Source organism: Mustela putorius, unplaced genomic scaffold, assembly GCF_011764305.1.
Source record: "Mustela putorius furo isolate JIRA1106 unplaced genomic scaffold, ASM1176430v1.1 tig00000867_pilon_pilon_pilon, whole genome shotgun sequence".
Taxonomy (NCBI): Eukaryota; Metazoa; Chordata; class Mammalia; order Carnivora; family Mustelidae; genus Mustela; species Mustela putorius.
Window position 1 is genome coordinate 2,379,496 of NW_025421501.1, and position 14,156 is coordinate 2,393,651.

At 37.4% G+C, this 14,156-nt stretch overlaps 1 protein-coding gene across 1 annotated transcript; it reads left to right on the forward strand.

Annotated features, from left to right (window-relative positions):
• Window positions 1-3,114: 3,114 nt before the first annotated feature.
• Window positions 3,115-13,094, forward strand: ZNF624 (zinc finger protein 624). Its single transcript, XM_045085406.1, is given in 4 exon segments — window positions 3,115-3,364; window positions 10,569-11,147; window positions 11,150-12,274; window positions 12,277-13,094. Coding segments are annotated over 4 exon segments (1,971 nt in total). The 5' UTR covers window positions 3,115-3,243; the 3' UTR covers window positions 12,423-13,094.
• The last annotated feature ends 1,062 nt before the right edge of the window (window positions 13,095-14,156 follow it).

A 14,156-nucleotide genomic window follows, 5' to 3' on the forward strand; every position in this document is an offset into this window, starting at 1 on the left:
AACTACCTGAATTTGAATCTAGACTTTACCTTTATGAGAACTTGGACAAGACATGAAACCTTTTCATGCTTCACTTTTCTTATTAGCACCTTCCTTATTGGGAGGATGTAGTCATTATATAATAAGGCCTTAGATCAGTACCTGACAAATATTATGCACTGTATGTATACAAAAGAAGAGAGAGTGGTTTCATGAATCCCTTTGTACCTAATGCCTGTGTTCAACAATGATCAGCCACTGGATAATCATATTTCATTTGTAATCTTACCCTCTCTCATTAATTATTTTCAAGCATATACATTATATAACTTCATCGATAAATATTTTGTCATATATCTATAACATGTTTTTTTCTTTTTTTTTTTAAGATTTTATTTATTTATTTGACAGAGAGAGATCACAAGTAGATGGGGAGGCAGGCAGAGAGAGAGAGAGAGAAGCAGGCTCCCCGCTGAGCAGAGAGCCCAACACGGGTCTCGATCCCAGGACCCTGAGACCATGACCTGAGCCGAAGGCAGTGGCTTTAACCCACTGAGCCACCCAGGCGCCCTATAACATGTTTTTTAATGTTAAGTATGTTACCATGGTTTCAGCTAAAAATCATCAAAAAGCCTTAATATTATCAAATGTTGACTTGGTATTTGTTTCCCTGGTTGATTCATATGTTATGATTGGTTAATATTGTCTCCTACGTCACTTTTAGGCTTAGAGTTTCCTGCATCCCTCTTTTCTTCTCCTTATAATAATTTGTTGAAGAAACCCACGTTATTTGTACTTTCTTTGTACTGTTATTTGTACTTACTTGTACTGTTGCCCAGTAGAGTAGCCTCTAGCCACATATGGCTGTTGAGTACCTGAAATGTAACTAGTCCAAATTGGGATGCCCTGTAAATTTAAAATGCGTGTCCTGGGGCACCTGGGTGGCTCAGTGGCATCTGGGAGCCTCTGCCTTCAGCTCAGGTCATGATCTCACTGTCCTGGGAACGAGCTCCACATCGGGCTCTCTGCACAGTGGTGAGCCTGCATTCCCCCTCGCTCTGCTTGCCTCTCTGCCTACTTGTGATCTCTCTCTGTTGAATAAAAAATAAAACTTAAAAAAATAAAAATAAAAAAGATAAAATGTGAGTCATGTTTCAAAATCTTAGTACAAAAGATAGTGTTCATTAATAATTTTTACATTGTGTGTTGAGATTATAATATTGCATATATATTAGGCTGAATAATATTAAAAATTTCATTTGTTTCCTTTTATTTTAATGGGTCTGCTAGAAACCTTAAGTTACATATGTGACTTGCAATACATTTCTATTGGACAATACACTTCTATTGATTTAGAATTTCATACAACATGGATTTTATTTGTTGTTAAATAAGGGTTATTTAAGACGTTTCTCTGTCCTCTGTATTTCCAGTATATTATTAGTTGGATCTGGAGGCTTAATCAGATTCTGATTTGATTCTTTTCAAAATGTTTTTGGCATCTATCTGGTATATACCCCCAGAAGGCACATAATGCCTAGTTGTGGCCTGTTTGGCATATTAGCAGTCACTGATGACCCTTTAATTCATTAGAGGTTGCAAAATGATGATGTTCTAATTTTCGTTGTTCCTTTTCATGTATTAGCTGGAATCCTTCCATAAAGAGAAATCTCTGCTCACCAACTGTGTGATCACAATTGATTACTATGCAAGCTATAAATATTTTCCATAGGGAACAGACAAAAGGTTAATTCTTTCTATTTATTTATCAGTTTCCAGGCATCCTCCAAAAATATTGAGTATTTTTATAGTAGTGTATGGAATCATGAATTTAAATGTGTGTTTTTGAAACCCATTGTATTTATTTTCCTCACGGATGTTCAAATTATCTCATTATTATTAAGTAATGGGAGCCTCTTCCAAGTTTCTCTTGCGTCTTAGATATATCTTAGTAGTCTGCCTTGCCTTTGGTATCATAGAATGTTCCAGGCCTTTTTCCTTTTAGTGGTAAGTAATATTTAGAGGCCACATTCTAGCTTGCATCATGTTACCTTATTAGTTATTGTCTGTATTTTTAGGCCTTTTCCATGGATGAAACTAGGAAATATATTTTATTTTCTTCCTTAAAACTAAAATAATTCATGAGTTTATACTGATACTTCCAATTCAAATTTGGATCTATGAAGTTATTGCCATCTCACCAGTATCACATTATATCTTCTTTCTGTCATGCCAAATTTATTGGTTCTCAGTGGCATCAGTATACTGATTTGCTTTAGCAAACACTATGCACACAGAAGTTACAAAATAGCATTTTCTTCACTACCACCAACAGTATGATTATTTATTGCAAAACAGTTTTTGCTTTTTTGCCATTCTTTTTCTTCTTGGGGTATATTTCACAAAGGATATACAGAAAATTGTTGTTTTAAAGTCACTTAAAATATTTCATTTTTGATGAATGTCTGTGCTTCAAACTGGTTTCATTTTCCTTTTAATTTTTAGGGAAGACTTTACAATTTTAATTTTTTTCATAATACGTTGACATGGTCTACAAAGCAGGAAATATTCAAGAGAGTCTAGCTTCTAATTCCAGTCCTCTGCACTCTCTCTGTTCCCTTCTTCTTCTAACAGGTAACCACTAAAAAAATTTTATGGCTTCTTCTTGCATTTTTTTACACAAGCACATGTATAATTCATATCCTGACCGAAAAAGTTCTCCAGAGTGCCCATGATTTCTTATTTTTTCTTGCTCAAAGACGGAGCTTACGATATTCTGTATCTACAATCTGAATGATAAACTGTATGTTTTATTAAGTCATATTATGTAGATTTGGTACTGAAGAAGAGCAGATAGTATAGATAAGCCAGAGTTTTGAGGGAGAAAGGATGATTTGGGTAGAAACTACTAGCTGTTATCAGATGTTAGGACTTTCTAGGGAAGGAGGAAACCATGCTGTTGACTCCAGATAATATAGTAAGACCAATATTTCAAAATTAAAGAAAGCTAGATTTTGAGTAATCTGAAAAGAAAATCCTGCTTCAAGTAAAAATCAGGAAATTGAATGGGCTTTGTCTTGTGGTTTTAAGTTCTTATCGCTGGAGAGATTCCCTCAGCCTCTGAGGGTTGAACTGGTTGACTTCAGTGGTTGTTTGGTGATTCTGATTTCTGGAGTATTCCTCCAGTTTTATATGTATCATTCTGCCCAACAGGTCTCCCTGTGTAGTGCCTGGGTGATCACAGTGTATTTATGTTAGGATTCCATGACGTTTAAAGATGTGGCTGTAGACTTCACGTTAGAAGAGTGGAGGTTGATGGACCCTTCACAGAGGAACCTACACAAGGATGTGATGCTAGAGAATTATAGGAATCTTGTCTCCCTGGGTGAGAATAACTTCCGGTTCCCGTACCTACCCTCTTGATCAGGTGTGCTGAAGATACAGAGCCTCTAAAGTACTTAACTGACCTGGGCTTAGAGTTTAGGCATTAAAATCTCAAATGAGGGGAATGTTTTGGGGATCATGCTATCCCTTGCTCTTAATTAAGTGGCCCACCGATTGTAGAGTAAGAAATACATATTTCATTGGCATCTTGGAGATTGTTGACAGCTCCCCAGATTTAGGACTGAACTTTTTTCTGATCATTTTTATAAATGGGAGTTATCAGTACCTCCAGAAAGAAAGGAACAGATGTGTTCATTTTCTTTCTAAACGCAGATTATTCCAGTGATCTGTAATCCCAGAAAACCTAGGATCATAGTGTTGGGCTCCTTTGTAATCATCTGTAACACCGCTGTACAATAGAATGTTCTGTGTCTGTGCTGTCCAGTATGACAGGCACTAGATATTTGGGGCTGCTGAGAACCTGAAATCTGGCTAGTCCAATGGAATAACTGAATTTTAAATTTTATATAGTTTTAACTAACTTAAATTTAAATAGCCACCTGTGGCTGTTGACAACTGTATTGGGCAGTGCATCTCTAGAACCTTCCATAATAACCACTCTGCACTGAAGATTAAGAGCTGAGAGTAAATTTGGCAGTAGTTCTTACTCCTAGACACAGTCAAGTCCTATTCATTTTGCTCTGAACAGGCTCGCAGTTTCCAAACCAGACATGATATCTCATTTGGAGGCTGGAAAAGGACCATGGGTGGTAGTGAGAGAAATTGCAAGAACCCCCTACCCAGGTGAGTGCATAAGAACCAGGAGGACTGGATTTCTTTCAAGTTCATGGGTTATGGATGGAGCAGAACCTCTGAAATATTTTGGGCAGTATCCTTGCTCTAAACGATCTCAGAAGAAGGGAGCCTCTCCGTCCCTTGCTCGCTCTCTCCTTTTCCCTGTCCTGTTGTTTCTCCTCTCTGCTTTTGATTACCATGCTACTTTACTTTCTTGAGGACATGATCTTCGTGATTAGTCCTTCATTCAGACATGCAGGAAGCACCGCTTTCAGTTCTGTCTCTTAAGTTAACTTTAACTTTACACTTTTCTCATCTGTTTAACCATTTTCTGACATCTCTTCCTTCATTACTTTTCCTGAAAACGCTTTTCTAAGGATCCCCACTCTTTCCGTTTAAGCCAGACATACTTACTCATTATTTAACTTTCTTCCCCTGTAAGCCTGCTGCAATTCTGGGGGCACGCTCCTCTTCTCCTCCAAATTCTTTGCTAATTGAAAATACAAACAAGGAACCAGTGGAAAGTCAAAATACAGTATTTATGTATTTAATGAATATTTATTGGATATCTGTATTCTGCGTAGTGGGTTAGGTACTAGTTCTAGAGCAATGAGTAAGATGGACCGGGTCCCTGCCATCATGAAGATTAAATTTTGAGAAATTAACAGGTATAGAAATAAAAAGAAGCTAAATAATGGCTGTAAGTCTTCATTTATGAGATAAATTGGGGGATATAAAAGAGTGACTGGGATGGGGATGAGGGTGCCTCCTCCAAATGGTTAAGGAAGGCTTCTGAGGGGCGACATCTGCCTTGAAGATTCAGAAGCAACCAGCCAAGGGAAGGGGAAAAGAGAAGCATTCCAGGCAAAGGACTGGACACAGAAAAGAATGAGGGGCGTCTGGGTGGCTCAGTCGTTGGGCCTCTGCCTTAGGTTCAGGTCATGATCCCAGGGTCCTGGGATCGAGCCCCATGTCAGGCTCCCTGCTCAGCAAAAAGCCTGCTTCTCCCTCTCCCACTCCCTCTGCTTGTGTTCCCCCTCTTGCTGTGTCTCTCTCTGTCAAATAAATAAAATCTTTTTTAAAAAGTAAAGGAATGAAATGTGTTCTCAAAATGAAAAGGAGGCTGCTATGAATGAAGCCTAAGTAAGCAGGAGACTGCGTAGACAACCGCCTGCCTACTTTAAGCTTTGTAGCTTAAAACCATTTGGATTTTAATCAAAGCAAGTGTGAAGGCATTGAAGGACTTTAATCAAGGATTTTTAGGAAGTAACTGTGTATGTGGAAATCGAGCTTGAGGACATTAAACCAGGTAATGAGGTTGTTACGATAGTCTAGGCAGAGATTGTAACTTGGGTTAAGCTGATAGTGGAGATGGAATCCACAAAGTGGATTCTAGCTCACTTGAGAATTTTATCATGATGCCATCGGTAACTCAGTAGGTGTTATACATATTCTTTTCATGTATCAATATTATAGATTTTTAAATCAAGTATAATTAACATAGTTTTATATGAGTTTCAGGTATAGAATGTAATGATTCGGTAATTCTGTTCATCACTCGATGCTCATCAAGATAAATTTGCTCTTAATCTCCTGCGCCTATTCCACCCATCCCCCACCTGCCTCCCCACTGGTGGCCACCAGTTTGTTCTCTGTATTCGAGAGTCTGGGATTTTCTTTAATCTCTTTTTTTCATTGTTCATTGTTTTGTTTCCTGTATTAAATTCTGACTGACTTATTTCACTTGGCATAATACCCTCTAGGTCCATCTACGTTGTTGCAAATGGCAAGATTTCATTCTTTATGGTGGCCAAGTAATATTCCATTGTATGTACACACCACATCTCCTTTATCCATTCCTCTGTCAGTGGACACTTGGGTGGCTTCCATAGCTTGACTATTATAAAAAATGCTGCAGTAAACAAAGGGGTACACATATCTTTTCAAATTAGTGTTTTTGTTTTATTTGGGTACGTACCCGGTAGTGGAATGAGTGGATCATATGATAATTGTTTTAAAGTTTTTGAGGAACCTACCTACTGTTTCCCACAGAGGCTGCACCAATTTACATTCCCACCAGTGGTGAATGAGGGTTCCTTTTTGTTTTTTTTATTTGTTTTGTTTTGTTTTTTTGAGGGTTCCTTTTTCTTCACATCCTCACCAATTTTCTTATTTGTTGTGTTTTTTAATTTCAGCCTTTCTGGCATGTGTGAGGTGATATCTCATTGTGGTTTTAATTTGCATTTTCCTGATGTGTAGTGTTGTTGAGCATCTTACCATGTTTCTGTCAGCCGTTCTGTATTTCTTCAGAAAAATGTGTTTTCCTGCCTTCTCCCCATTTTCAATTGAATCATTTGTTTTTTGGGTGTTGAGTTAAGTTCTTTATTTTGGATTTTAAGCCCTTATCAAATATATCATTTACAATTATATCTCTCATTCAGTAGGTTGTCTTCTTGTTTTGTGGGTGATTTCCTTCACTATGCATAAAGTTTTTTAGCTTTGGGTGATCCCAGTAATTTAATTTTTACTCTGATTTCGTTGCCTGAGGAGATATATCTAGAAAAATGTTCTGTGCCCAGTGTCAAAGAAATTACTGCCTATGTTCTCTTCTAGGAATTTTATGGTTTGAGCTCCCACACTTAGGTGTTTAATCCATTTTGAGTTTATTTTTCTGCATGGTGTAAGAAAGGGGTCTAGTATCACTCTTTTGCATGTAGCTGTCCAGTTTTCCCAGCACTGTTTGTTGAAGACACGGTCTTTTCCCCGTTATATATTCTTGCATCCTTTGTTAATTGACCATATAAATATGGGTTTATTTCTGGACTCTCTGTTCTGTCCTGTTGCATTGATCTATGTCTGTTTTTGTGCCAGTATTACAATGTTTTGATTACTGCCACATTATAATATATCATGAAATCTGAGACTGAAACCCCCAGCTTTGTTCTTTTCTCTCTCTCTCTCTCTTTTTTTTTTAAAGGGGTTGGTGATCATAACCTGAGCCAAAATCAAGAGGCAGATGCTTAACCAAATGAGCCATCCAGGAGCCCTTGTTCTTTTTTTTTAAGATTGCTTTGGCTATGTGGGGTCTTCTCTAGTTCCATAGAAATTTGGGATTATTTGTTCTAATTCTATGAAATATGTAGGTGATATTTTAATAGGAATTACTTTGAATATGTATATTCCTTTGGGTAGTATGGACATTTTAACAGTACTGGTTCTTCCATTCCATAAGCATGGAATACCTTTCCATTTGTTTGTGTCATCTTCAGTCATTTTCATTAACATTAAGTGTTGGAAATACTACATATTTTAAAGCATCTGCCTTTGGCTCAGGTCATGATCCCAGGATTCTGGGATCCAGTCTGACATCGGGCTCCTTGCTCATCGGGAAGCCTGCTTCTCCCTCTGCTTGTGCACTCTCTCCCCCTCTATCTGACAATTAAATAAAATCTTTAAAAAAATAAAAATAATTAGAAAAAAGAAAATTTGTATTTTTAAAAGAGTAAATGAAAAGTGACATTAGATAGTTTAGATGACTCTTAGGAGAAGATACCCCCCACCACCATGAAGAGGGAAAGAGAAATGGGGCAGTAGCTACAGGAAAGTACGGAATGAAGAACAAAACTCTTTTGTCTTATTTTTGAGATGGGAGTTTGTATGGCATATTTGAGTGCTGATAAGAATAATGCCATAGTGGAGAGGGAGAAATTGATGTTGAAAGACCAAGATGGATGGGCACCTGGATGGCTCAGTGGGGAGCCTGCTTCCTCCTCTCTCTCTGCCTGCTTCTCTACCTGCTTGTGATCTCCGTCTGTCAAATAAATAAATAAAATCTTTAAAAACAAAAAAAGAAAGAAAGACCAAGATGGGACTCAGTGAAGAATGAAAACTAAAGTGTGTGAGAAGATTAAAGGGCATAAACTCAAGAAAGGAAAAGAAGGGATTTACCACTGACAGACAGATAGGCCGCCTCTTCTGCTGTAATACTAGGAAGGATGGAGTAGGCAAGTGCAGATAATAGGTCAACCCTTGATAGGAAGATCAAGGCATTATAATAGATTCTGAATTGAAAGAAAAGTAAGAAGCAAGACCATCAGCTTATGTTGAGGAGAGTAGAAAGAGCTGTGAGAGAGGGAAAGATAGATATTTTTAAGATACATTGATTTCATTAGGGAAGCCATGTTGGCCTGATGCTTTTTTTTTTTTTTTTAATTCGACAGAGATCACAAGTAGTCAGAGAGGCAGGCTGAGACAGAGAGGGGAAGCAGGCTCCCCGCCCAGCAGAGAGCCTGATGTGGGGCTTGATCCCAGGACCTCGGGATCATGACCTGAACCGAAGGCAGAGGCTTTAATCCACTGAGCCACCCAGGCGCCCCTTACATCTGTTTCTATTATCTGTTTTTTTCTCTTGGCTTTTTTCTTTTTTTTTTTCTCTCTCTCTCTTTTATTCTTTTAAGATTTATTTGAAAGAGAAAGAGAATGGGGACAGGGAGGGGAGAGAGCGAAACATAAACACTCTCTTTGACTCAGCAAAGAGCCCAGTGCAGGGTTTGATCTCAAAACCCTCCAAGCCAAAACCAGGACTCGGACACTTAACAGCTGCACCACCCAGGTGCCCCTCTCTTGACTTATTTCTAATGAGACTTTTATCTTCTTGTATGCCTGTTGTTTTTCATTGTCAAGCATTCATATGAAAACCTGTAAAAATAGTTTGAGCTTCTGGATTGTGTAATCTTTTTCCATGGAGAATTGTTTGCTTTGGTGGGCTGCTAGGCTAAAGGCTGTAACCATCCCCAGTTTAATTAGACATTTAAGTGAACTGGGTTCTAGGCTTCTCCTCTTTGGTGTCTTGGAATTCAAATCTTTGTCCTTTTTTTTTTTTTTTTTAAAGATTTTATTTTTAAGTAATCTCTGCACCCAACATGGGGCTCAAACTTAAAACCCTGAGATCAAGAGTTGCACGGTCTACCAACTGAGCCAGCCAGGCGCCCCTCAACTCTTGGTCTTTTTAAAAAAGGTTATACTGTGGGATGGTTGTCTTAAAACTTGCTTGTATATACAATTTAAAATTTTACTCTTTTTGAAAAATTTATTTATCTGAGAGAGACGGAACATGCGTGAGTGCACACGTGGGGGAAGGGGCAGAGGGAGAGAATCCTCAGGCAGACCCTCTGCTGAGTGTGGAGCCCAGTGCAAGGCTCAGTCTCACAACCCATGAGATCATGACCTGAGCCAAAATCAAGAGTTGGACACTCACCAACTGAGCCACCCACGTGCCCAAATATTTTACCTTTTTTTAAAGGATTTATTTGAGAGTGAACTGAAGCAGAAGTGGGAGAGGGAGAGAGAATCTAAAACAAACTCCACACAGCACAGAGCTCAACCCAGGGCTCGATCTCACAATTCTGAGATCACAACCTGAGCTGAAATTAAGAGCTGGACACTTAACTAACTGTGCCACCCAGGCTCCCCAATAGTTTACTTTTAGAACAGTTTTATACTTTCTGTTTTTTTAAGTAGGCTCCACATGGAGTGCAACGTGGGGCTTGAACTCACAACCCTGAGAAAACCCAAGCTGAGATCAAGAGTCAGTACAGAGCCACTCTGGCACTCTGTACTTTTATATTTCTTTTAAATTTCTAGTTAATTTTCAGGCAATTATTTCTAAATGTTTAAAACTAATTAGATCAAAACCTTTTGTGGCTAGTGGAATGCTTCATGGCTTTAAGTTCAGTGTGTAAGTAGTTTTTATCCAATTTTTTTGGACAGAATTTTAGGCATGATCTTAAGACATAAAAAGGTTACAAAACTACCCTTCAAAATTATTATATCACTATTTGAAGTATTAATAACTGTAAACATTAATTTTAACTAATTTACTGTTCAGCCTACTTTCTGAAAAATCAAAGTGTTGTTTTCTATTAGCGATTTATTAAAAACTACATAAAAAGATTTGAATAAGCTTCTCTGACACGGAAAGTTGAGAAAGGCATCATTTAAAAAGCTAGCAAACGAGTGAGAACAAATAGAAAGTATGGTTGGGAGCAACATCTGGTTTGTAGAGTAAATGGGAATCAAAAAAATAATCACAACCTATGAAGAAAGGTCTGGGAAAAAAAAGTTTATTATAAAGGGAATGAGAAGAGAAGTATTTGAGATACTTAAATTCTAGGAGGGTTACCATGAATGAATTTTTTTTTGTAGGGGAAAAGTGAATTTGCTCCTTTGGTTTTTGGCTCAACTGGCCTCCTTCAAACATACGTCTTTCTTCTTAAAAACAAGGCCAGTTTGCAAGCAGTTAAAACTTTATATTCATTATCAGCTAAGGTTTCCGTTTTATTTTCTTGTTTACTGAGATCTTCCTAACTTCAGAAATAGAAGTCATTTGATTTATCTTTTTCTTCCCCCAGAGTTGGAGACCAAACCTGCAACCAAGAATGCTGTATCAACAAAGGATGTTTCTGAAGATGTATCACAAGGGACCGTAATAGATAAACTCACAGAGAATGGTCTTTGGAACTCCAGAATAGGAGGATTATGGAAATGGGATGAAAGGATATTAAGATTGCAAAATAGTCAGGAAAGTCATTTGAATCAAAAAATAGTTACTCACAAGAAAATTCCCTCTGGTCAAAGAAGATTTAGATTTGGATCTCTTCTTTTTCCTGAAGCAGGCATTATCACAGAAGAACCCCACAGCAAATGCCAAACACATGAGAATTTCACTGGGAATTTAAATTTGATTACAGATACCCATCTGGGGAAGAAACTTTGCAAGGATACAAAAGGCGGCAAAGCCATAAGGCCTACCTCAGAACTTACCTTAAAGCCCTATAAATGTAGTACATGTGAGAAGTCCTTTCATTGTAGGTCATTACTCATTCAACATCAGAGAACTCACACTAAAGAAAAACCTTATGAATGTGATGAATGTGGAAAAATGTTTAGCCAGCCATCATATCTCAGTCGACATAAAAAAATTCACACAGGAGAAAACCCTATAAATGTAATGAATGTGGGAAAGCATTCATTAATTATTCATACCTTACCGTACACCACAGAATGCATACAGGAGAGAAACCTTATAAATGTAATGAATGTGGAAAGGCCTTCATGTGTTCTTCATCCCTAATTTTACATCAGAGGATTCATACTGAAGAGAAACCTTACCTATGTAATGAGTGCGGGGAATCTTTCAGAATAAAATCACACCTAACTGTACATCAGAGGATTCATACTGGAGAGAAACCATATAAATGCACCGACGGTGAGAGGGCATTTGCCAAAATGGTAAATCTCAAAGAGCATCAGAAAATTCATACTGGAGTGAAACCTTATAAATGCTGTGATTAGGAAAAATCGTTCAGGACTAAGTCATACCTTACTGTACATCAAAGGACCCATACTGGAGAAAAACCATATAAGTGTACTGAATGTGAGAAAGCTTTCACTAATACATCACAACTTACTGTACATAAAAGAAGAAGGCACACTGGGAAAAAAACCTATAAATGTAATGAGTGTGGGAAGGTTTTCAGAAATAAGTCAGGCTTTAATAAGCATCAAAAAATACATACTGGAGTGAAACCATTTAAGTGTAATGACTGTGGGAAAGCATTTAGCCAGATGGTTCATGTCACAGGACATCAGAAAATCCATAGCGGAGAGAAACCCTATAAATGTGATGTCTGCGGAAAAGCCTTTAGGAGTAGTTCATACCTTACAGTGCATAAGCGAACACATACTGGAGAAAAACCCTATACATGTAAGGAACATGGAAAAGGTTGTATCACTCTATTGCTGCTAACTCTCCATCAGAGAATTCATACTGGGGAAAGGCCCTATAAATGTGAGGAATGTGGAAAAGCCTTCAGAACCAACTCAGACCTTACTGTACATCTGAGGGTGCATACTGGAGAAAAACCCTATAAAGGTAATGAATGTGGGAAAGCCTTCAGAACCAACTCAGACCTTACTGTACATCTGAGGAAGCATACTGGAGAAAAACCCTATAAATGTAATGAGTATGTGAAGGTTTTCAGAAATAAGACAGGCTTTAATAACCATGAAAGAACACATGCTGGAAAGAAACCATTTAAGTGTAATGACTGTGGGAAACATTTAGCCACATGGTACATGTCACAGAACATCAGAAAATCCATAGCGGAGAAAACCCTATAAATGTGATGTCTGTGGGAAAGCCTTTAGGAGTAGCTCCAGCCTTACTGTACATCAAAGAATTCATCAAAGAGAAATTCAGCTAATATAAAGATTAATAAAGCATTCATCCAGATGCCAGCACCGCAAGAGGAATCCAATTGTGTCTTTTATGGACAATTCACCAGAGAAAATACACACTTAAGAGATACTTTAGAGGGGTTGTCTGGGTGACTCAGTTGTTTAAGCATCTGCCTTCACTCAGGCCATGATTCCGAGGTCCGGGGATCAAGCCCCACATCGGGCTCCCTGCTCAGCGGGAAGTCTACAACTCCCTCTGCCCCTCCCCCTGCTCTTGCTCTCTCTTTCAGGCTCTCTCTCAAATAAAGTCTTTTAAAAAGAGAGAGATACTTTAGAAACATAAGAATGTGTTAAAGCATACCATCATATTAAATCTTAGAAGGTCTAAGGCAATTCACAATAGAGAAAAATAATGGGCAAATGAAAATATTCATCCAGATTTCATACTTTACTCAACAAGTCATCTTCAGTGAATTGCCTGTATATTTTTTGCCTATTTTTGTATTGGTTTGTCTTTCTTAGAAATCTGGATGTGCTCTTTATATGTTTGAAATATTAATCCTTTTTCATGTGTTGCAAATTTTTTTAATCTAGTGATTGTCTTTATGCTTTTTAATATAGTAAAAGAACTTAACATTTTAATTTTTCACAGTAAGATATTTATATATTCTCCTTTTTAGATTGTTACTTTACTCTTTTAAAAAGTTAAAAAGGTCTCCTTCAAACCATAAGTGACTCTTAATCTCACAAAACAAACTGAGGGTTGCTGGGGGGAGGGGGTTTGGGAGAAGGGGGTGGGATTATGGACATTGGGGTGGGTATGTGCTTTGGTGAGTGCTGTGAAGTGTGTAAACCTGGTGATTCACAGACCTGTACCCCTGGGGATAAAAATATATGTTTATAAAAAATAAAAAATTATAAATTAAAAAAAAAAAGAAAATGTAAAAAAGTTAAAAAGGTCTCCTTAATCCCTAATTTATACAATAGTCTCCTAAATTTGTTTTCTAAGATTTTGATTATTTTTTACATTTAAGTCTTTAATCCATCTGGACTAGATGGCTAGTCATAGAAGGAGTAAATGGCGATTATCTCTGAAAATGTTAATGAATCTAAGAAGTACTCAAGGAAATATGAATTAAGACAACCAATGAGCTGTCACTTTGACTTCGTGAAGTTGGCAAAAATTAAGAGATCTTTTGCTAGTGGGTTTTGGGAAACCATCTACTTTTACAAAGGTTATATATCAACTTATATTTCCACCAGCAATTCAGCAATATATAATTTTTAAATAAATTTTTAAAATAAAAATCCTTTGACCTAGCAGTCTCATGTTGGGAATCTGCCCCTACAGAAGTAACATCATCAATGCATAAAAATACAATTAAGGAGTTTTGTTGAACTATTGTTTATAGAGGCAAGTAGAAAACCAAGTGGAGACAAAGTGAATGACCATTAATGGGGGAATGGTTGAATAGATGGTGATATAACCATTCTGTGGAACAGCATGAGAGTGATTTTTAAAATTAGTTATATGTACACTAGTTGATCTCAAGGTATGTCCACAATTTTAATAACGAATTACTTTATTACAGAGCTTTATGTGCACAGGATTTCATGTTTGTTAATGATCACACCCATTTATGTATATATGTGTATGTGATGAGCATGGAAACAAGTATATATACTAGAAGAATAAATACCAGGCTGTTATTATTGAAGGAATGGAAAAGAGAAGACAGAAGTACAGGAAAGGACTGGAA